General features: G+C 35.8%; 1 protein-coding gene across 1 annotated transcript in view; it reads left to right on the top strand.

Moving 5' to 3' along the window:
- The window catches only part of PIBF1 (progesterone immunomodulatory binding factor 1), a 121202-nt gene that overhangs the window by 6096 nt on the left and 89741 nt on the right, over nucleotides 1-25365 (top strand). The window contains exons 5-9 of the mRNA XM_055802761.1: nucleotides 4215-4334; nucleotides 13588-13721; nucleotides 15746-15854; nucleotides 20221-20402; nucleotides 24718-24843. Coding sequence (XP_055658736.1) covers nucleotides 4215-4334; nucleotides 13588-13721; nucleotides 15746-15854; nucleotides 20221-20402; nucleotides 24718-24843 — 671 coding nt within the window. The remainder of the gene's footprint in view (nucleotides 1-4214; nucleotides 4335-13587; nucleotides 13722-15745; nucleotides 15855-20220; nucleotides 20403-24717; nucleotides 24844-25365) is intronic.

Genomic DNA, 25365 nt, shown 5'->3' with positions numbered 1-25365 from the left:
CTGTCACAGCACAATTAGAGTGTATAGATTGTATCTGTGGGTAGAGAGAGGGGCTCTAAAAAAAGTTGTGAAGTGGGAGATATGAGTAACAAACACCTTCTACCCCTAATCTTCCTTTCTTTCCCTCTTGAGTTTAACCAGTAAATGCTGCTTTTGTCTATTAACTCTTAACTCTACTACTTGTGTGGTTAATGATGCCCCTTTGCTCTTTACACGTCACTTTTTTCTTTTTAAGTCCTTTTTTAGCCAAATTAATTTTATTTTTTTTTTTTCCTGGAGAAGACATTCTAAAGGTAAACTGCAGTAAGATGCTGTTTTCTGCTTCTCTCAACTTCTTTTGGCAACAGGATCAGTGTGAACCTGAGAGTGTCAGTTAAGCTTAGTGATCATTTATTATTACTTTGAGTTATGCAGCTGATACAGATACTGGGAGGCTACCTAACTGTTTTGCATAACTTGTCTATGCATCCAAATGGTTTCTGAAGGCTAGGAAAAGGATGCTGAAGAGAAAAAAACTATTTTTCTGATGCTGTTTTCTGCTTTGCTTACCTAAGGAGGAATTGTGCATTTCTCAGGCAGATAAAATCTCTGGCTCCAGATCTATGTGCAGACTAATAGTATAGTCTACTGATAGTAGGATAAAATTTTCCTTGGTGAGAAAGAGTTCTGCTTAGAGGACTTGAGGAAGAAATTTCCACTTTTTTTTTTTCCTCTATTTATCAATTATAAAATACTGCCTTACAGTTCTTCAGGATAGAAATAAATGTATATGTAATACTTACACTGTATTTGAAACTTGTTATACTGGACAAACAGCCGGAAGTGCCTAATGCAGATTTTGTATATAGAGATATTGCAAGTTTAAAGTACTAGAATTAAAACAAATGAGATGTTTTTCACTGTGCTTCCACAAAGGGGTGCAATAGTGATATGTTACAGCAAAGACTAGGTGGTGTTTAATGTTAGTGATGATGACAAATTAAAAAATATGTTTTAAGCATCTTTCTCATAAAATCAGACTTTTTTGTTTTGAACTTATGTGTAAAAATTTAGATTTTTTTAATGTTTATAAGAAAGATTTTTTTAGAAACAGTATATGCAACATTTTAAAGCACTTCAGGTTGCTGAACTGATGCTTGGCAGCTGGGTCACTTCATGTGTTCGCTAGAGTGAGCTGCTTCTGTAGTCCTTTGTAAAATGTTGTTTAAAAATGTTACCTGCAAATTCTGTTTGATCTGGTTTTAATAGCAATATCTTCTAGTTGCATCATTTTGCTAACAACAGCATAGGGTTTTTTTAAGAAGGTAGTTAACTCATGCAACTAGTTTCACATAACTTCATTTAACAGAAGCCAACTTTCTCATCCTCTGCACCCACACATTTTTAGCTTAACTCTAGTTTTCCATTAAAAGTGGCAAACACATGCTAGGAGTTTGGGGTTTTTTAATTGTCTAAAAGTGGTAACTTTTTCCTTTACAGCACATCTGTATAAATTCGTAGTTCTTAAGATATACAGTTGTTTCTGAAATCCTGGTACAGTAATTTTTGTTTCTGCTCTATTGACTTGTCAAGAGGCAATGTGTGCTTTGACTGCTGAGTTACATGAATGTTTATTGACCATCAAGCAAGCTAAATAACAGTAACAGTTGAACTGCTGCTACAACCTTCCTCTCATCTGCTGCATTCATTTGCACTTTATTACTATGGATTGATCTTTTCTTGGGAAGGCTGTGCAGATACACTTTTCCTTGATACCTGTATCCCGTGTCATCTTTGTTTGATACTGGGTAATCTGTTTTGAGGTCGTTGTGGTTTGGGAAGTAAATGTGGCATAATGACATGTTAGGTCTCCAAGGGAAATCATGGTAAAAATACAATAACTTAAGTGAAAAGCTAGGTTTGGTTTAAAAAAAAACAAAACAACAAACCACAGTGCTTTAAATGTTTGCCAATTAGTGACAATCAAGGTTATTTTTTAAGAAAAAAAAATTAAAATTTTGTAAACACTTTTTTGGGGAAAAAAGAGGATTTGATTGAAGTACAGATGTAATCAGACAAGTTCTTAAAGATTCTTAAAGATAGATGAAAACTGTAGTCAGCAAAAGCTGTAGTTAAGAAAATAAAATTGTACTTATTCACTGCTATACATGCACATTTCTAATTCTTTTTTCCGAAGGAAGTAGTTGAAGCCTGTTGTAGTTCAGAAGTTAGAAAGAAACCACAAAGCTAACCTTCACTGCTTGATTTCATGCAAACCCATTAGAAGCAATATGATTTCACAGGTAGATGTGAAAAAAATACTTAAATATTAAAGGAATAGAATACTGCAAGAAAAAAATAGTAATGAAGCAGTAAAATAAGGCAATAATATGCAGTTAGTTCACTTCCCAAATAGAAAGACAATTTATAGTTTTAGTTATAGCATCTGATGGTTCAATTTGTCATTTGGAATTTTCAGAACATGAACAAAAAATTATACCTTGTTTTGGGTTTAATTGAATTGTAGTTTTAAAAACCATCCTTAATCTTATTCGTTTTCTCTGTAAACTTAGACATAGCAAGTTGAGAATCCCTTGTTACCATTAAAAACAAATAAAATAGCAACTATATTTTGTGAAAGTTTGCATTTTCTTTCAATAAAAAATAACTTTAAATTTATAGCATGTCTTATTTTAGCTTATGTTTGTTTTGGATCTAAAGGTAAGGGTGAAGAGTCGAGCTCTCTTGCTGAGTACAACAAATTCAAACAACTGTAACTTTCAACAAGCACAGTATTTGGAAAAACTTGAAAACAAAAACAAAAAAAAACGCCATCACTTTAGAAAATTTCACTTCTCTGTCTTACTACTTATCTTCCAGTCATGTTGCACACTTGCTTTATTGTATAAAGCAAATTACACCTATGTTTACATCACAAATTTCCATGGTTTCTGTGTTTTTTAGAATTGTATACTGTCAATTACATGAACTATATGTGGAACTTTTCTTTTGTCTTCTGCTATTTACAGTTACCAAAAGAGACCTGTCTTCCTTCTGCATGGAAGTGTAGCACAGCTTGCTCTTGGATGCTTACTTCACCTGTGCTTTCTTGCTTGTATTTCTTCTTTAATCGTGTATCAAAGCATTAGTGATAGGGGGTGTGGAGTAGCTTTTGCATGAAAATAACACTTAATTATCTATTCTTTTATTTTCATCCCCCAAAACAAACATTTGAAGGTATCAAGTTAATCTGGGAGCAACAGCCTCTGTGTACGTGTGTGTGGGTGTATATCAAAAACGTTCTTTCTTCTTTGTCTCCCCTTGGTTTTTTTACTACTGACTTTGTGGTTTTATTGCTGTGTTTTCTAGTATTTTTTTCTGTTTCAGTAGAAATGTTCTGGAAGAGTTTTATGCACCTGAGACTTACTTGTCTGAGACTATGCTTATGACTGGAGTAGGGGAAAAGGGAGGAGTATATGTTATAGAATGTTTTTTAAAAGACTTTTACAAGGCTTTCTTCTCCTCCCCCCCCCCCCCCCCCCAGTTTTAATGTAGTGGTGTAGAGTCCTTCAGAGGCTTAATTGCATGATGCAGCCAAATCCTTATTACAAAATGTTACTTCCGAAAGCAGGGGCAGGGGGAGGCAGTTTCATGGGTCTTCCTGGTTATGGGCTGTTCCCACTTTCTGTGCTTGCTCTTGCATTTTTCTTGGTGCAGATTCAGCACACTGAACTGGCAGAAAACAAAACTAATCTCTTTCCATTTCTACAGAATCCATAAAAACGTGTATCAGCTTGGGGAAAGTTAGCAGGTTAAGCTGGTTTATTGCTAAATACACCTTTTTTCCCCTTTTTTACACTGTTAATCAAATAGGTTCTAGAGTTAACACAAGTAACAAGGTGGAACCATGTGGTCCATTAGCAGCTGTATTTTTTCAGTGGGGCAGCTGACTGGGAGCTGCTTTAGCTGAACAGAAATGTGTATCTTGACCTTTATTCATCTTTTGTAATTCAGTGCCAAATGTAAATTGGTGATTTCTTTGCTGCTGCTGTCAAAGGCTGAAGAAATACACTGTCTTTGCTACAACATTTCTCCAACCCCAGCCAGATTACTGGTATGCACTAGAAATCATTTGGTGAATTAATACCATAAAATATTGAATTGATTTGGTTTGGGGATTGTAGTTTTGTGGTTGCAATTTTGCTGGTCTCAAATTTGAAATCTTGTTCTTCTAGATCCGATTCTATGAAGTAGTCCATGCCTTAAGAAAGGAGCTAAGTGATCTACAGATGAAAAAGAAGAGCCTAACAGAAGAACTAAGTGGGTACAAATCCCAGCTGAAGTGTCTGACAGAGGTCTGTGCACCTTAATTATCTTGATTAAGAGACTGTGTAAAAAATATATGATGCAAAAATCTCATTGTCCACATATTTAAGATATGAAAGGTTTTTTGCTGTAAAAAAAGTTAGTGGGGGAGGAAGGGAGGAAGAGAAAGGGGAAACATGCTACGTATGTCCTTTGTCCTTGCATAACGTCTAATTCTACGTTACAGCTACCCTGCAAGATGTTCAGTCATGAGACTGTTCAGGATACACTCTTACCAGCTATGTTGTGCTTTCTGAGAGCAAGGTTCAAGGCAGGGAAGCTGAGACAGGGCATCAGTCCACCAGTAGTTGAAGACGCTATGACAGTTCAGTGTATAGTGTTTGAGATGCTGATGTCTTTGTAGTAATTTGCCTCACCTTTTGTTTGAATGATATAAAAATGCATTTAAAAATTCCTTGGAGTTGCATCATCTTTGTTATGCTTATCAGCTTTTATATTTGAATTTCCCTGTTTATTTCTATACTAAAGGAAAAGATAATTTGATTTCAGGTAAGGTATAAATGTCAGAAGTAAGAGAAACAAATTATCCAAATACATTTAATTTTTATTTTCAAAGAGTAAAACAGATGAAACAGTATAAAGAGTGTTGTTTTTAAGGTATTTACAAATATTTATAGTATCCTCAGTATGTATACAGCTGGGAAGATAGATATTTTAGCTTAATTCCACATAAATCTGGAGTTGTGATAAGACTGTTTCAGGTATCCATAGTATATTTATCTAAATCATGGGTAGCGGGGCTTAAATGCCACTGTCATTTTACTGCTACTGAAATTATTCTTCAGTTACTACCTTTTTTTCCTTGAAATTTACTTACAGAGTAGTCGGGTGTAAAGAGATACTCATTATACGGGATTATCTTGTGAAATTCATATTAGTTTCATTTCTCTTTTTGATTGAATTAGAAAAATTAGTCAATAAAATCTGTGCATTTATGTGCTTCAGCATCATTTTGTGTCAGCCTCTTTGGTCATAATTGAAATTAAATCAATCCTGTTAACTCTGATTTACATGAGCATTTTTCTTCATTGTACTTTTAATGTGCTCTGATTTAATAAAATTCTATAGGAGGATTTCAGCCTTCTAAGATTTGACTGACATCTGTGTTAATTTTTGCTGAAGCAATTTCATGGGATAGTAGATGATAATTAAAGTTGTGCGAGAAAGATTTCTTGGTATGTTGACCTTTCCTCAATATAGAAACTTCTACTTTTGCCCTTTATGTACCGCATGGTGGCAGTATCCACCTATCCCACTCATTTATTTTTTCAAAGTTTGACGTTTACTGTGCTTTTTCTCTTGATGCTGACGGGAAACCACTAGAATGTTGCTTGTGCTGAACTGAGGTGGTTCTTTGAATGCTGATACTCTGTGTAATCATGCTTAAAGTGAGAGACAACTAGTGAGAATTAATACCTTGTTTTAAAAAAAAATACAGGAAAGAGATCTAGATGTTGAAATATACAAGAAGAAAGGTTTAATAAAAATTATTCCTTAGGATTCTCAGGTTTCAGATAAGATCACTTACTACAGTTCTTCCATATGTAAAAATAAACCCCAAACCTGAGTCTTCATTCTATGTGTTATGCACAGTGATGACGTGTTTTGGGTATTTAATGAAATGTGACCTGGTATGAGGTATTTTATGTATGGAGAGACTTAAAAGTGTCTGTATTCTGCTTCTGGCAAGTTCAGATTTGACCTAGTGACTTGAGTGTCACTGTAACAAGGTACCTCAGGTTGGTTCAGATAGTAAGAGGAGCATCATCAATACATGAGGGTACTTGAGAATCTCTAATGTACTTTGTAGACCAAAGCTAACAACAATTCACATCTCTTGCAGTTTACAAAGAAGTGGTTTCAAGGTTTACTGTTGGCGTAACTTACTTGTTTGCGCTCCTTCAATAAGGTCAAGCCTTATTGCAAGTAAATTTATCAGTAGGAAATAAAGCATTTTCATTCAGAGTCTTTACTTATTATACTCTTCTTTTACTGTTTTTGTGGTATTCCAATATTTCTTTATTTCCAGCTACATGAAACATAGTTGCTGAAGTTTCTTGCCTGTTATTAAATGACTTACATTCTTAAAATCCTTCTTCTGGTTTCCCATCCAGTATTCCTTAAATGTCAAGTTTTCTCCCAACAGTTGCAGTATTTCTGTTTTCTGCATAGTTTATCAACAAAGTATCTGTTCTGGGTTTGAAACTTATTTAGGAAACTACTAATACAAACATTTGAAATACAGTCATCACTGAAGTTAAGACTTTTTTTTTTTTCCCCTCTCCTTCCCTCCGTAAAGAGCAAACCACTTCCTAAATAAGCATTCCTTTTTTCTAGTATTGCAGATAATTAAAGCCCTTCCTAATGAGTTTCAACATGGTTTTTTTTCTCCTCTTTGTAGAACATGGAAAGGAGCTAAAATATATGCTTAGCCAAAATCTTTCTATTAACTACTGATGGCTTGGGGAAGGAGGATTTTGTTGGCTTTTCTGGCTGTTCATGGCTGACAGAAAAGGTTTGAGTAAGTTTTATATGTGCAGATATTCACCAAGAAATAAAGTCATGAGAAATATGAGAGAATTGAGTATAGACTCATAGGAAAGTCTGTCTAGCCAACAAAGAATTTTAAAATTTTAAAGGAATATCCAAACTTGTCTAATATGTTAAGCCAACTCTGGGAAAATTTAAATGTGAAATTAATTCATCAGATAAAGACAACCATTGCCTAACATCAGCTATGTTATTTTGTGTCCAGATGGCTGTAGTCCTTAATTTGGTCAAAGGAAATGATCTCTGATTTTACTGTTCTTGTTTTGGAGTGTGAATGTGAGACACTTAGATTATTTGGTTTTCCCTGCTCTTGTGCGTTTATGTACTGTTTTGTGAGAAAGCAAAGCAGCAGAGTTCTATTCTCTGAATGCTATTATGATGAGCCCCCAAACCTGCTAAATCTTTTTCTAGCTACATGCTGCCATATTTTACTTTTTTGTTTGTTTGGGGTTTTTGGGTTGTTTTTTGAGTGTTGGGTTTGGGTTTTTTGGGGGGTGGGTGGGTGGGAATAGAGGAGACACAAAACAGAAGACAAACAAAACTCATTTTTGACACAACAGCTCAAGCCTGGCACAAAAGTGAGTGCAGTGGCCTGGTACTGTGGTCTGTCAGACATCTGAGTTTATAAGCATCCAGCTGTACCAACTAGGAAGCTTGATTTTGTAAAAATTGAATTGTCAGTGTAGCCTTGTAGAAACTAATTTTCTAAGATTTGACAAATCTACATGTTCTTTAGGAAATTCGTTAATTTGTATTAGGAAAACTTATTTCTGACTTCAGGGAATAAAAGACATGTTTAAAATGTTTGTCATCTGTATTTGTACTTTAGGTATATGAAAATATATTTTGTTAGGTCAGAAGGGGCAGAAGGTCCAAAGTATCTTATTAGCCTCTGTTAGCACTCATGTAATTCTTAGTAAGCTGAGGAGTAAGATCACTAAAACTACAACTTTCTAACAGAGTTGTCTTCTTGATGGTCTGTTGCTGCTCTGAGTTAGCACTTAATCAGTCTGCTGAATCTGTAACACAGACCCAGTAAGAGTGGGGAGCTGCTTCTGACTACTGGTAGCAGAGAACAGTGTGTGAGGACTGATTTCTAGCACTGGAATATCATCTGATAAACACAGCTACTGTCAAAAGATCTTTGTCACCGCTTTCTGTTTTTAAAGTAGTCAGTAAAGTGGTTCTGCAGTACTACCGCTAAGTTAAAGGCTCTCTGCACACAATTGTTGCATCTGTGATTTAGACCAGCATGGTTCCTCTGATTCTAGGTGCAGCAGCGACCCTGGGGGTGGTGGTGGAGGGGGTGGGGTGCAGGCAGTGGAACTCTTAAAAGGAATATTCTTGTACTGCACTGCTGGCACATCTGCTACCAAATGCACAGTACACCTCCTTTTACAGTGCTCAGTAACAAAGTACAAATAATGTTGGCACCATCACCTTTGGAGGTAGAGATACAGAAAAAAGTCCAGCTATAGTGTTGTATTACCAGGAGCTTCCCAGAAACAAACCCACCTTCTGATGTGTGTGTTCCCATGCTGAACATCAGTATACTATTTTCAGAGTTGCTTGCTTCCAAAGTGGTTAGAATCTTCCCTCAAACGGATGTAATATACTACTCGTGTGTTTCTCTCAAGGCCGGGAGAGAGTCAGAAGAAAAATCTGCCCCTCTTTGTAGCTCTAGACGATTAAATATTGCTTTCTTCTTCTGGCTGTGAGTTTCGTGGCAATGTTTTTCTGGCATTTGGTCTTGATACAGTTTTATCAGGGCTTCCTTTATTTTTTATTTTTTTTTCTGTGAGGTAGCCTTCAGGACTTGCAATCAAATTTATAGTATGACAGTTATCTAAAAGTTATGGTTAGCCTAAAGACAAAGCTGGATCTATGTAGGACAAAGATCTCTTCTAATACCTCATCTCCGAATTGGGATTAGTAGCTGTCAGGCTTTGCTAGACATACCTAACAATTTTCTCTATGATAATATTTCCCAGCTGGAGGAAAAACATTTCTATAGTCTTCAAAGAATGAACTAAGCTATTGCACTGAAAGGATCACTTGGCATTAGATGTATCTGAATGTTGTAAAATTGAGGCTACTGTTGCTACTCCAGAAGGACTGTGTTCCTTAAGATTTCTTTTGAAGTTTGCACATCTGTAATTAAAGACTGCACTCTGGAACCCTTCCCCTGCCCCCTGCCCCCAGTTCTTTCAAGAAGTGCTTTGATTACTTGGACTTCATGTCTCTAGAAAGGACAGATAAGGCCTCAGTCTTAGATGCCTTCTTTCCTTCCTTATTATTAATATTTATCTTGTTCATGAAAAAAAGCTGCAAAGAAAACTGTTCTACCAATAGCTGTTAGCTTGGGGCAGCAGTTTAACATTTGCCAGACTCAAGAAAACATGTATCTATGAGAGTTCCCTTTTCCATCCAGTGTCTCTCTACCTCTTTTGATATATAGCTATGGTTTGTATAGACTGCTAGTTGTTGTTCAGAAGTACCAAATGGCTAGTCTCTAATGCAATGATCTCAAGTATCCTTTTCATCTGAGAACATTTCACTGTGAAGGATCTAGTCAGCTCAGATCCAGAGAGAAAGAGCTTTTTATTCACCCTACTTTCTTTTGCAATAGAGGCACTTATGCCAAAGCTTTTCTTTCTTACCTTACTTGCAGAGCTTTCCTATTTTGGAAGTAGCTCAACATTTTTGTTTGTAATTTTTAGTGGCAGATAATGGCCGTGAGAGATTACCAATTTCATATAAAAATATTAGAAGAGATGTCTTACTCATCCAGTTATGCATAACTTCTTCCTAATATTTGGGCAGTTGTATTCAAATAATGTATTGACTAATAATTTTTGAATGCATACCATGTAAACAGATTAAGAAAAATGTCACCTTACTAAGTAGCAGCACTTCATCCAAATAACTTGGGGGAATTGGTTTTCACATCACAAAAGTATGGTAGCTTTACATTTGCTCAGGGGCTTTAGATACCTTAGGATATGAAAAGAAAGTGCTGGCTTGTGTAAATGACGTTTCACAGATGAAGTTCTTTTTAAATAAGTTTTTTAAAAGCAGGATCACTATCTTCCACAGGCTTGTCTGTATACAGTGTGAAGAAGTCATGCTACTTCTGGTCGATTGACTGATTAATCTTTTCCCTGCATTTCTGTTGTTTATCTTCTTATCCCCAAAGGCTTTTTGAAAGATCATCTAATCCCTACCATGTATTATATGTCACTAACTTCATTCAAAAAGTATGTCACCCAATTTTTGTACTTGAAATTTAGATAGCAGTCACTGAAATGAACACGTATAAGCTGCTATTAATTCCAGATGGAGGATGACAGTGAAGCTTAATATCATAAAACTGAGGTCTGTCATTAGATTTTTAGTTTCTCTACCAGTTTGGGTTTTAAGTGGTGCAGATCAGGCAAGTTCAGAATCTTCTTGCTTGAAACATCTGTTGACAGTGTTTGTAAAACCAAATGGAAGCACTTCTTGTAAGGACTGGTTTACATCTCTGTAGAAACCACCTGTGCAGGTTAATACTGGGTCTCTTGGACAGCTCTGTTAACAATTTCTTTAGGCAATGTTTACCTACCCATCTTGCACAGGACAGGTTTGTTTAACCACCTCATCTGTCTGAGTTGCTACTCTGCAGTAGCAAAAATTAGTAAGAAGCTGAAGAAAAGCCCTGCAGTGTTGGCAAGATCATTGCAATCACATTCCGTGTGAGGATGCACTGTTTGTCCTGTAATTTTTTTAAGGTCTGTGGGCTTACTTAAGTTATTTTTATTTATTGGTGTTATTTCCAGGACCTCATTCACATCCTTGAAGGTGCTCTGAATCTTGATCCTTTTAAAGACACCCTTTTTGCTTCAGCAGGACAAAGCTGTTTATCAGGACTTCCAAGATATCTCTTGGAAATAAATTGAAAGATAAAGTTGTTCCATTATAGAGATCTTAAAATCAATTCAGGCTATATGGACATTGTTACAAACTAAATTAACTTCATCCCATGTAAAGCATGGCTTATTCTTCCTGAGCACAGGCAGCTTGATTGTATGTCTTTAAGATGTATTGCTTATATAAGTCTAGAAGCTTGTGTATCTGCTAACTGGAGATAGGTGTACCATATAGGGCTTTTTGCATGTTAGCCTATAGATTGTTTATTAGCTTGCCTTGTCACATTTCTTCCTGTGATTAAAATACGACTTTGGCACCTAAAAGATTAGGTAGTTGGAAAACAGTGACCTATGCGGTAGAATTAGTATTCTTCAAGAATTATAGTAAATCTTTAAAAACCAAACCAAACAAAATAAACCTCATTTCTTTAACTATCTGTTTAACAGTTTGATGCTTTAGGTATGTGTTAGTATCACTTTTCAAAAGTAGAATTTATCTTCCCTCCCCTTTCCTGGAGTTTTCATATTGTTGCATGCCATTAATGTGACATTAACAGCTGATCTGTTAAATGAAATTCAATACCTGGTTTAGGTATCAGGGATCAGAAAGAACTGATTTTGTAGATATTTTAACTGTTCTGTTAATTGGTGCTTTAGAGCTCTTTATGACAATTTTGTCCAGAGGTTAACCAATTTAATTTTATAGTTTTGGTAGTTGCCTTCTATCTGCTAAATGTGTAATACTGTAGGAGCTCAATAGCCCACTTTGTGAAGAGCGTATGAATTCCAGTGTGGTGTTAGCAGCAGAATGGCACAGGATATCCAACAGAGGAGTTGTACCCAAACTCCATCTTTCAATTTGCACTTAAAATTTAAGTGCCCTTACCACCATTTCCTATTGCAACATAAGTCATGTTTGCACTGTATAACAGGGTATCTGCACCTGTATATTACATATTTGAAACTCTAGCTAACTTGTAGATAACACCTTTTAAAAACACCTGACAGAGGCTTTACCATTATGGTAATGCCATCTTTATAAATGATGGCATGATAATTAAAGAAGAAAGTGTTCTATAGTGTTAATTTGCCTAATGTATATCAATTAATCAGGGTAAGCATAAAAATAACCCATGCATACCAGTATGTTAGGATGAATAACAATCATGTCTTTAGAAGATGTGCTCTTAATTATATACCATCCAAAATCCTCATGAAAACTTTGTCAGTGTTGATTTTGTGATTGTGATCTAATGTGATTTTAGTGGAAGAAAAAATTACTAAATGTGTGAAATAGAAACCAAAAATTTCTTATTTATCAACAGAATAGTTGCAGTGTGTTTAGGAGCTTGGGGAGCTTTTCTGTGGTGTGTTACAAGAATTTAGGTGTGTTTTTTCAAGACTGTTTCTGTCAGTCTTTCAGTTTATGGTGCCTATGAGTTTGATCAGTGTTCTTTGTGTCTTTCTGTCTCTGTCCTAGATTGTTATCCTTGTGTTCATTCCTTCTAGAAAGCTGTATTTAGACGTCATCCACTCCATATATGCTGTTGTCCTAAACTTTTCTTGTCTATTAAAAACAAGCTAGACACAGTTATTATCCTCTCTTAAACTGTATAAAGCATGGATTTCAGTTATTTTGAAAAATTATGCACTCACACGATGTCCCTCACTGCAAAATAAATTTAATTTGCAGTGGCTAAATGGTTAGTTGAGTAGTCACATCTTAAGGCAGTGTTCACCTTCAATGAATAATACTGTAATGTCCATTCAGTATAACCAGATGGAATTACTGTTTTTCAAGCATCTATTATTGAACTTGCCATGTATCAGCCATAGCAGAAAAAAACCCAGAACTCTGCAGTATTCTGAGAACCAGAATACAGAAAAAATTTAGATGTCTAGGAGGTATTCTCAAATTTTTAACAAGCAACTGTTTTTGCTCTCCATCATTTTTCCGTAGTATAGGTGGGTGAGGCATTATTTTTAGGGAGTTTTTTTGGCAGGAAATTACTTAGTAGTACTTAGTAGCATTTAGGACAAGCAAGTAAGGTAGGTTTGTAAAAATAAATACCTACTTTGTAGAAAAATCTGAGAAATGGTTTCTAGATTGGGGATTAAGGTACAAAAGTCTGCTGTTTTCTTAGGAATCTCTCAAAGTATATGAGGAGGGAAAATGAAAATTAATGCTGCTAGACCATTAAATAAGCACCTTTTTTTTTCTTTCCTTTTTTTTTTTTTTTTTTTTTTTTAAACTTACTCCACCAAAGCTTTGGATGATATGCTTCAGCAAACGTAAGTTACTAGATATGATTTGAGAGTAACTGGCTGCAATTTTTCATATAATGACAGAAGTTGCCACACTCTCTGAACAACCAATACTATTTCTTCATTTCAAATGGACCAGCAAGTATCTTCATAAAGAATCTTGTTAGAAAATGTTGTAAAGGTGGTGTTGACTTTTGTGCTCCTACTATAGGATTGTAGACCACTGGCTATCTATATGAGGGTCTTGGAAGTTGTGCTAATGGGCAAATGTGTTATAAAAAAATAGCTACATTAATCAACTATTTAGAATAAGATAAAAATAAGTTGAGTATCAGTATAGCTGGTTATTTGGTGATGTGTGCTAGATTTCCAAATACTGAGACAAATGAAAATACTACCACTTCAATATTCATAAGAGGTCTTCACAAAACTTAGTTGGTGATTGCTTTAAGTAAATATCACTATAGATGTGATCATGCGAAAATGTCTTGCCTTCTAGAGCTATGAAGATGAGAGGAGGAATCGGTCAGAGCTTGAAGTTAGATGCCAGCGTTTAACACTGGAGCTGGCTGATACCAAGCAGATGATTCAACGAGGTGATTACAGACAAGAGAACTATGATAAAGTAAAATGGTATGTATCTCTGTAATTCAAGTGTTCTACCAACATACAAATGTTAATAGATAAACTTCAACCTTGATTGACTTCTTAATTTGATTTTTAGCTTCTGCGCACCACAGATATTTTTCCTTACCTTAATCCACTAATGGCTCAATTATCTCCTGTAGTATATTGCAGTCATAAGATGAAGAACATTTTGAAATGCGATGCATCAGGTTATTTTCCTAGAAGTTTATAGATTTACTGTGTTTTCAGAAGAGCCTACCAGTCTCATTGCAACTAAAGAAGTAGGAGCTGTTGATGCCAAGCACCTTAGAACAAGTACTCTTCCCCCCTCCACCAGTTTAAAAGCACCCCCTAGTTTAAAAGCAATGACTTAACAAAAGGTCCTGTGCTCTATTGTGTGGTGCCTACACAGTGAATTAAGAAGGTAGGACCTTAAGAATTATATATACAATTTAAGATAATCCTTGTAACCATAAATTTGAAAGGGCTGTTATGAGAACTCTTTGTCAGAGAATCTTAAGATTACTTTAGGAATTGGTTTAACTTCAGGAAGATCCAGTATCTCTTCATTTTTAAAATACAGCTTTTTCAGTTTTAGTCTATGCTTCGAATGCCCATCTTGTAAACAATTGTGAAACAATGTAAATGGACTTCTTATAAATAAACTCAAAGACATATACTTCACAGTCCAGCTCCCAAATGGCTTTTTCAGTGTGCTTGCAAGTTTAAGAAACCTGGCCTTCAGCATATTTTATGGGGAATAGACTAAAAAATGGGGATTATGAATAGAAAACACCCTGTCAGCTCCTTAGTTGTTCATACTGAATGAACTCGGGCACAGTTACTGACACAAATGATTTTGCCACCAAGTCATTTGAAAGAGAGTCTGTCTTTTGGATAACTGTTCACAGCTATAAAACCTTGGAATCTACCTGGAAGCTTGCTGCAAATAGGATGGATTGATGCTATGGTTTGCTTCCCATGTGCAACTGCATCTTAATAAATGGATTGTAATAATGTTCATGTGAATGGCCCCAGTGTTTAACAGTGTACATTAAAAATAGTCTTCAGTTGAAAAAGACATGAATGAACGTGCCAAAACTATGAGTGAGTAGGTTGTATTCATCTGGGTAGGCACAGGCAAAGGGGAGGGGAGAGCACTGTGGGCTTGACCACATGAAGGTATTTGGGAGCATTGCAGAAGTTAATGACTTCCAGGCTCATTTCTGCCTTTAAAAATGTCAGATCTTCTAGTTCTGGTGTACTAAGAGTTATCTCGGTGTAAAAGCTATGCTATACTTAATATAAAACTGTTTAGCTTTTTTTTCCAAACTGCAAGCCTATACTGTCTCATTCATTTTACTATTCTGACACATAAAGACATAGAGCTACTTTTTTGTGCATATGGAAAGCACTCTTATTCAGAACACCAATGTAATTTTTGCAGCTGTGTCATGTATATTTTAAATGTGAGAAGAGTAGTACAACCCTCTCTGGTATCAAGGGACTGTATACAAGGGAGAGTAGCAACTAAGAACAACTATGAGTTGCTTTCTGTTTGATTAGGAAGATGGGAATGAAGTTGCTTTACTTTTTCATCAGACTTTAATATCTGCAAGTCTCAAGAGACTGTCATGGGAAATAGCATTAAAAGCTTGATAAAGATAAAGGGATGGACAAGGTACTTATGACTCATTGCGAAGAGGAGACATTTATAGCCCAAAGTTATACCAAAGAACAATCAGAGGAGTATAAAATAATCTAGGATGGGAATTCAGGTTTATTGTATTATAATTTAGGATTATTTTTTTAAATACTTAGAAATTAAGAACATTCTTTCATGTAATAAGATACTGTTGCAGGTGTTAATAACTAAAAAAGGTAAGATTGTCACTAATTGCCCTGTAAGTGACTGGTTGGAAGAAATCAAGAAATTTTCATGAACTGAAAAAAGGCTGAGAAATTATAAATGCACAGGAATCTTGTTCATTACACTTTATGCAACTAATAGTTTCACTTTATTTTAACAGTGAACGTGATCTATTTGAGCATGAATTGTCAGAACTCAGAAGAAAATATGAAATATTAGAGGTGTCACACAAAGCACAAGCTAAAGAAAGAAATGACTTATCCAAAGAGGTAAATGTGAAGTTCTTATTTCAGTAATTGTCTATTTCTTCACCTCAGGAATTTGATTCTTTGTCTAATCAAGTCTGTCAGGATCACCTGTAGGATCATGGGATAATAAGGTTAGAATGGTCCTCAGGAGACTAGCTGGTCCAACCATCCTATGCAGTGCAAAACCAGCTTATGTTGGGTTGCTTAGGGCTTTGTCAATTTTTTGACTATTTCCAAGGGTGGAGATTCCACAACCTTTCTGGACAATCTGTTGTAGTGTTTGTCTACTGTCTTTGTGAAAGTTTTTATAAAATCTAATCAGAGTTGTTGCACCTGCTTTTCTGTTGCCTCTTGTCCTGTCACTGTGCACTTTCAAGGGTCTGGTTCTTTCTGTGCGTTCCAGTTTGATAGGTGAAGATGATGAGATTTTCCCCACCCAGCTTTCTCTTCCAAAGGACGAAAAAAAACTGTTTCTCTCAACCTCTTGTACATTATGTCCTGCAGTCCATGACCATCTTGGTAGAGCTCTTCTGGTCTTGCTCCAGTATGTTAATGTACATCTGTATGAGGAATGCAGAACTGGACATAGCATACCAAATACAGTCTCACAAGTACTGAACATAGGGTAATAATAATTTTCTTCAACCTGTTGTCTGCATTCTTGCCAATACAGCCTAGTAGGCACTTGACCTGCTTTGCTGCACACTTCTGGCTCATGTTCAGTTCAACTGATACTTGCCTGTCCAATCCATATTTTGCAAATTTTCCTGTAAAGATGTTATGGGAGATGGCTGAAAGCCATGCAAAAGTCCATGTAAATTACGTGGACAGCCATCCCCACAATCCCTAGAGCCAAATTTCTTGTGAGACTGTTAGGCACAGTTTGGCCTTGATAAATCCATGCTGGTTGTTTCGAGTCACCTTTTCCTCATATGCATGGATATGTCTTTCAGAGGATTTGCTTCATAATCTTTGCAGGAACCGAGATTAGATTTACCAGCCCATGGTTCCCTGGGTCCTACTTCTTGGAGGTGGATTCTGGTCATCAGAAACCTTGCTCAGTTGCTGTGATCCTTCAGACAGCTGGCCAAATTCACAACAGTGTTGGCTATCTCCCTCAACATTGGTCAAATGCTTTCAGTTTTTCCCTAGGCACATTATGTACATGCCATTTTCTTAGCTTATTCTTCCTTTGGCTTCAGCCTTCCAAACTCTGCCAATAAGCTCAGGAAACTGGGAGGCCCAAGGGCAAAATTTACCAGTGAAGGCTGAATGCTGTGAGTATGCTCTATCCCTCAAAAACTGCAAAACTAGTTATAACTTGCTTTAGCTCTTTCTGACCAACAGTGACAGCAGGGAAGAGCTGCTGTATGGCTTATGTTTTGTTGTATATGTTTTTTCTTGACATCAGTAGAATACATAGTTTTTCTTCTTTGTGACGCTCTAGTAAAATAATTGTTCAGTTGCTCAAAGTTTCCTTCACTTCATCTTTATAGAAGTTAGTTCCATGTCAGGAAGAAGCTGCTGTTCCAGACCTCTTATTTCTGTGATACTGCATATTGACAAGAGGAACTCCAGTGCTGCTTCCCTTTTGGGCGGGACTATATACTAGATAGATAGACTGTTTTTTCTTTAATGTGTCTCCATTAGTCTTTGAAACACCTCTTCAGGCACAGAGGGGTTCTCATCTTTGTTAGGTTTCTGACAAGCTCTGATGCAGTTAGGTCAGTCACTTCAGTCAGATCTCAGTCATTGCCATTCTGGTAGCCCTGGTATTGCACAGGGGAATGTTTTTCTGCTGCTCCGAAGACATTCCAAGAGCCAGAGGCCTGTCAGGTCCAGAGAAACATCCCTTGCTGCTTCTCTGTTCAGTAATTCATTCATCCAAGAGTCACAAATTGTGTTCAGTGGTGGCTCCTCTACTGGGCATGTATGATAACTTTTTGGGTCAAGGGACTCAAAGAGAAACATGTGTAGAGAATATTTCCAGGTCCACTGCCTTGATCTGTAGGACTTTTGATGGTTTATAGCAGTACAGGCTACCATAACTCAATATCCGTTTTCATTATTTCTGCATCTAAATTTTTCAAAGGGAGGATTGCTTCAGTGATCCTCCAGGATTAATTATTCACCTTAAGTAATCTAGTTAGGATAGAATCATCCAAAACTATTGGAATCATTAAGGGATTTTTCCCTTCATCTGATGTAGTTGTAACTTTGCAACAGCTTTTTGGGAGGGAGAAGAAGCTTTTACTGAATCTCAAGAATTTTTATCAGTTTAGATCATTCTTGACTGATTATGAAATGGTTTGTAGCTTAGTGCAACTTTGATGCTAAAATAAGACTCTTTTTTTTTAAGCAGTATTTCTGTATGGAAATCTTTCCAGGAAACATCAAAAGGAATAGAGTAATAATCAATTGGCTGTTTTGAATTAATTTTTGAATTTATTTTCTTAGTGTGATATGAAAGGGGTGCTGCCTGGGAAGGTTGCTCTTGACTTCTGCACTAATCCAGGCGAGAATCAAATGGAGGATCTTTGTGTGTTACCATTTCGACAGCTAAGTAAATGAGACTATGTCTGAGAGAATTCAGGGGAGATTGTCTCTCTGTATAACAACATTACTGATAAAATAGTGGCTATAACTACCACTTTAAGACAGCATTCACCTGTCTAATTTCACAGTTATCCATATTGATTCTCAGAAACACTAGGGAAGAAACTGAGTTTCTGTTAGAAAATATCTTTTATATTCTTCTCTTTTAGGTAAGTCTGAAGGCTTCGTTAGGTTATTCATTAATCAATGTTCTAGCATTGTAAGAGGACATGAAAATGCAGGTTTGTTCTCAGCATGTAACAATGGCCAAAAAAAGTATTGTCGTGTACATCAAGTTTGTATGTACACAGCAAGTACTATGGTGTACTAGCAGCAATGGCTTTTTTCATTAGCTTTATACTAAATTAATCTAAGAGGGAATAAAAGTAGCACTACTTCAAACTAAAATGCCAACTTCAACTGTATGATTGCTCAGACGTCCTTAGACCTTCCAGGAGATCTTTGTGTTATGTTGATACTGTATCACCAGATCTGTATTGGAAGAGCACAAGTCTTTACATAGTATTTATTCTGGGGGAGGAAGAGTTGGAGGGGTAGTAACTCCTAGTTCTCTTCATGTAGTAAACCATGTCTGTGTTCACTGTAGATATACATATAACCTGTTAAGAGAGAGAGAGGGAGGACAGATATGGTTTTTTCTTAAATAAAACAAAGTATAGGACAGGCAGTTATACCTCACCCTCTGTGGTGCTCAGCAAGCGGGCAGATGGAGAGAAGCACACCTCTAAGAGCTTTTATTTATGTATGTATTTATTTATTTATTTATTTTATGAATTCTCAGCTATTTAACTTGTTGCTCCGTGTCTTTGACTTTCATATCTCCTTTAAGTAATCTTTAGTCCTTTTATGACTCAGGAGGGCTGAATGTATACGATGTCTTTATAGCTTTGGGGGACATATTATTGATAAGTTATTGATTTATCATTCTTTGAACTTGGCACGTGATGGCCTCAGGAGCTCAAAAATGCAAAATTATTTAAGCTGATAAAGCTGTGTTTTGCTGTCATAGGTAAGGGGTTGGGCCACTGCACCCGTGCCATTATGCTCTGCGGCTGTTGTGTGACAGTGTTCACCTCGAATAGATGGAAACTACTCTCTTCCACATCGTGATGTTCTTGGAGTAGTAGAATTGACTGCTCTGGTAATTGGGAAGGCTGTTACAGAGACTCACAAGATACTCATGTCTCTAATTTGGCATCAGTTCAGCCTTCTGTATAGCAATGGAAGTTAAAATAAGAACCCTTGATGCTGGTCTGGAACATTACCTTGTCCACAGCAGTCGTGGTATACTTCAGTCCCAGAACTAGCAGTTTTACCATTTCTTTTCAGAGCAATAATCTCTGGTGCCCTTAAACTTTTCATTTCTGTTTCTCAGAGTGTTGTAGCCAGTAACACTCTGAGAAATGATGAGAGATTGGCACCAAGACTTGACATTGGTATTTCTGATGTAGTAGTATTCAGTACTATCACTATTCAATATTTCATTTGGATATTGGCTATTTGAATACTGCGGAAGATTAAAGGACACTTTATCTCTTTTTTCAGGTTCCAGCTACCAGAAATAAATAATGAAAATGCTTAAAATTATAATCTTCTTAATCTTTTTCAGCATAAAGCTTCACCAACTTACTCGTATTAAACATGTTACATAGGGGTTTTTGGTTCAGGTGATTTCACAGAAGAGATAAAATGAAAACACTTATATGTGTACATAGGTTAAATACTTATCTTGAAGTTCATGTTGAAGTGTTCTTTTTAATGCCTTTTATAGCTGGCAACCACACAACAATCCCTCAGCTTATTGCAAAAGGATAAAGATTATCTTAATCACCAGAACATGGAGCTCAGTGTTCGCCGTGCTCATGAAGAAGATCGTCTTGAAAGACTTCAGATTCAGCTAGAGGATACTAAAAGAGCTAGGGAGGAAATGTATGAAAAATATGTTGCATCTAGGTAAGTTATTGTGTGTTCTCTTCTATCAGTAGACAAGTTATTTAACTGTTTTGCCTTGTTTCTTGCACAAATCCTGTTTAATTAGAAATAATATTGACTTTCAGGAAGCTAGACCATATTTCCGTAACTAGCAACAGAACATTTTTTTGAGGTCTTAGTGTGTATCAGGAAATATTTTTTTAAACTTGTGATGTAAGACCATAGTAGTGAAGAGTCAGCATTGAAAGTTTAAAGCAAGTATTCTCTTAGGTGTATATAGAAGGTTATGGATGTAACTAGTAAATTACAAGAGACAAAAACTCTTTAAAGTGCGTATGTTACATATCTTCCTTCCCTGCTGGCCCCCCCTTCCTGTCCCCTGCCCCCCAAACGACCTTTATTGAAAACAGGGGTATTTGAAAAACAATCTGCAGGATTACTGCAAAATAAAATATATTTAATTTTTACAAATCTTTAAAATGGGACATAGTATGTTTCGTATCAGGTATTAGAGCTATCAGTCTTTCATACCTCAGGTTTGAATACAGATTATTTAAATGTAGCCTTGAGAAATAGGTTGATCATTGTGTGCTTGACACAGTGGTAAATAGTTTCAAACTCTTATGCCATTTGAATTGGTATAGATACACATATGGGGTGTGGCACAGGAAACACTATGCTATTCAGCTACATATCTTGCTACGTATGTAATACTATGTTAGAAAATTTCATAGAATCATAGAGTATCTCAATTTGGAAGTGACCAATAAGGAGCATTGAGTCCAACTCCCTGTTCCTCATAGGACTACCTAAAACTAAATTATATGACTAAAAGCATCATTCAATTTCAAACCACATTTAACTTGAATTCTGAATAAGAAAAATTTATCTAGTTCATGTTACTTTCCTACATCTAGATTCCAACAAATATAATTTCAATATATATCCCAAAATTACATCAAATATTTGCATGTGTATACTTCAGTAATGAACACAAAAACATTTTTTGGTTATTAGTGTCCTTTACAAAAACAGCTTTGGATTGAATGAATAAACTTAGAGTATGAAGTAGGTTCAGCTTCTCTTCAGCTGCCTCCCGTTTGAATCAAGAAGATGGAACTGCAAACAGCATCTATAAATCTTGTGTCCTTGTACAACTAAGATAGTGTGCTAATATGACTCCCCTGTAATACAACTAAAAGACAAATTGTTATATAAATGGAAATAGAAGAGCACTTTACTGAAATTATCAGCTATGGAGTTCCATCCCATATCAGAAGGGGTTTTAATACTATTTTTCCTTTCAATGCAGCCACTTAAACTTTTTAAAATTTGTTTTCATATATATCTCGGAACTATGCTCACATGGAACTTCTGCATTTTAAATACATGTTTAGGACTTGCCATTAAATGGGGTTTTAAAAAATCACATAGGTCTAGACAGTCTTCCTCTAGAAATGTGCTTGTAAGCAGTCACTCTTGTAGCTAGATTTCTATTTCTAGAAAACCACTGTGAGTCCTTATCCTGTAATAATGACGCAGAGGTGCTTTTACAGAGGTGTCTTTATTTGAGGAACCTAGAAAGAGACATATGTAGCTTGCCTCTACCACAGCTTGGGATACTGTGCAAGCCTGCTTCACTGTCCTCTGGAATATGAGAGGTCTCTGTCTCTTGCATTTTGATACCAACAAAAGAGAAATTCTGTGACTCTCACTTTGCCTTTAGAGATCTTGATATTGTCACTGGGATTCTGTACTGTTAACAAATCTCTCTCTTGACATCATTGGTATTGGAGAACCCCTTCATGATGCTAATTTTCATAGGACAGATATTAACTGCAATGAATAGTGCAGGTATGTCTTCTCTCCTCTAGTGACCATTATTGTCTTATGCACAGACAATGCATCATAGCAGAGAAGACAGTGTAGTGTACGGAGCAGCATGTGTAGCACTGCACTGCACCTTGGGCAGCCTAGGTTTTATTCAAGGTTTCACTGCTGACCTGCTGATGAACTTTGAATATGTCACTTCATAATGTAAAATGTAAAAATGTTAATATAAGATTTCTCTTGTAAAATGGGGGTAGTAGAATACTTTTGTGAAGTGATTTAAAATGTCATCTGCAATATTGCAGAAGCTGTCCCTTCTTTATATTTTCCCACACATGTGTACACACTTTGTGTGCATCTTCCAAGACTGCATCCCAATTTAAACCGTTCATCATATCTGTGTTAGGTTTCTTATAGAGAGCTCTACAGAATCCTATTTATTTGTTAGATAAATTAGAGAGGTACAAAAATAAAGCAGGAGGAAACTGTACCTACTAAGACACACTTCAAAATAGGTTGAGATTGTGCCAAGATGAATGGCAGAAGCTCATAGCTACAGTTCTTTGGAATCTATATGTAAGCACGGACCAACAAAAATTATTTCCCTTTATATGTTCAATCTTAAAACACAGTCCCTCATTGCATTGAGATGCTCAGATCATGTTTAGTTTATTCACAATATAAAGCCTTACTAATAGTAGGCCTGGAAAGAAGCTCATTAAATCCTGCAGCCTGAAGAAGACAAAACAACTTGGTAAGGCAAACACATTTTTAATTGCTGCTTAAGCAGAAGACCATAACAGCAAGTCAGGAATAAAAATCACAAAGGATCGTCCTTTGCTTCAGCAGCAACTCAGTTGGTGTTTATTAAAAGGCATTGGAAGAGCAGTCAACATATACTGGGAATATGCCCTTTACTCCACAATTTATTTATTTTAGTCATCGTAATAAAGATAAGGTGTCACTTCAAACTGTCTTCTGGTGACATCACTGTGGGTGTTCAAAACTTTTCCACATTCTTCTACGTTTTTCAGTGAACCTTCCTGACTTTCAGCAGTCTTGCTATGGGAGGGAAGGTGTAATTTCTGCTATGACAGAATATTTTAGCAAATTGTCTAAGTACCAAGAAAATGGTATTGCTCATTGATTCTGCACATAAGAGTTGTATCCAGAGGTCCTGATCATTAGCATTCCTTTTTTTCTTTTTTTTGCCTACATATTGTGCCCTATAACACATAAAGAATATTAGATGTTTCTAATGTTTGGGGAGGGGGGGGAGGTTTATAATAAACTTTTCATTGTATCAAAGATCTTCATAAAGTATTTCGCTGTAGTGTGGTGTGATCGAGGAAGGAGAGGGGATAAATTTACTTTTGCCTTGAAAGGTCAGCTGAAATTCAGTGTCTCAATAAAAAGAAAACAGGGAAACTTGTATAGCAAGCATTCTGACATTTAAATATTTTGGAGCTTTTACTTAACGTGGAGGAGTGTTTAACCAGCTCAAGTAGCGATTTCTAAAAATTATGGGCTATCACAGTTTGAAATCAGAAGAAATCTAAAGCTTAAAAGGCTTGTAAATGCATATTTCTTCATAAACGTGGTTTTATTTCCAAACATGTAATTTCTATCAGTTGCTTCATTGCTGATTGATTATTCTTGAACATTAACTAGATGCTATAAAATTTTAACATTCCTTAGCTGTTAAGTACTTACAAGATAAACCTTTTTTTATGGTTTTGTAGGAGAAATTCTTCATGGGTTTCCCTGCGATCTGTCACGGGCTTCAAAGTTGTAAAAACATGTCAATATTACTCTAAAATTAAATTATTTTATCCTGGAATATTCTGATATCTGCTGCTTAAAAGCTTACATGTGTATTTTAATTAATTAATTTGTATGTCACATTGACAGGATAAATTCCCAAATCTTAGAAATTTTTTTTGACTTCACAAATCTCCACAGCATGTAATCTTCAGTGTTGCTTGTGATGTTTTTTGCTCGTTTGAGGTGCAAATAGTATACAACAAAGTCTTGTAGTAGCATAGCAGTATTGTAAGTTAGCAAGTTAACCAACCCTTATCCAGTGATGAAGAAGCTATAAAAGTTTGGAAAGTGAGGAAACTAATTATTATTTTTTTCTTTTTAAGCAGTTAATGAATATAAACACTCATGTAGAGACTGACAAAGAATTTTTGGAAGAATGTTAAGCATAATGTTGCATCATTAATCAATGTCAAATTACTTTCTTAAAAAATAAACAGGATGCAGAAAGCTTTTATTTATTCCCAATTAAATATTATTTATTCCTATTGTTTTTTACTCAGTTTGTATGACAAATAAGCTAATATGTATTTCAAGCAATTTGGGAGGAAAATGAATAAGTATTAAAACAGAATGTAAAATCAGGAAGCTCTCTGCTCTACTTGTACAGCTGTACCTGAAGTTTTGATATTTTGGCCAGTGTAATTAATTTTAAGTTCCCATGTTGTGTATTTGTTTGTTCCAGAGATCACTATAAAACAGAATATGAAAAGAGACTGCAGGAAGAGTTGGAAAAAATAAGATTGAAAACAAATCAAGAAATGGAGCAACTAAGAAGCACTTCAAAAGAGATGTATGAACGTGAAAACAGGTAGATAAGATACAGGCAGTAACCTAATTAGGGCAAAAATGGCTTGTACTTGTACTGTTTTGTGCTTAGTTATAATCCTAGTTGACTTCTAGATAAACATTAGTGGTTCAAAGTTTGTTTAGATGTATAGTGTTAGTTAGTTAATACAAAATGTGTTGGTTTACTTGTCGTGGAATAGAGGTAATCTTGAAACTGCCAGGAAACCAGAAGAGGTGGTGTTGATGCAGAAAGTAAAGCAGAAAAAAATGAAGGGAAACCAATAAAACTTATGCCTATCTAAAATAAATCTATTTGAGATTGTTTACAGTATTGATTAAAAAAATACTCTTTTCGTGTGAATTATTATAAAATTCCCTTTTGAAGAAGATCCTAGTCCTGCAAAGACGTGCATATTGATTTTGTATGTGTGTCATCTTGTTGAATTCCATGGAGTTACATGCAGTGTTAGGTACATACATAAGCCTTTTGGGATATAAGGGTTTGGACTTTTGGTGCTGGATTTTTTTTTGAGCTTGTTTTTTG

This window comes from Falco peregrinus, chromosome 4 (assembly GCF_023634155.1).
Source record: "Falco peregrinus isolate bFalPer1 chromosome 4, bFalPer1.pri, whole genome shotgun sequence".
Taxonomy (NCBI): Eukaryota; Metazoa; Chordata; class Aves; order Falconiformes; family Falconidae; genus Falco; species Falco peregrinus.
This window is presented reverse-complemented; position numbering and strand designations above follow the sequence as displayed.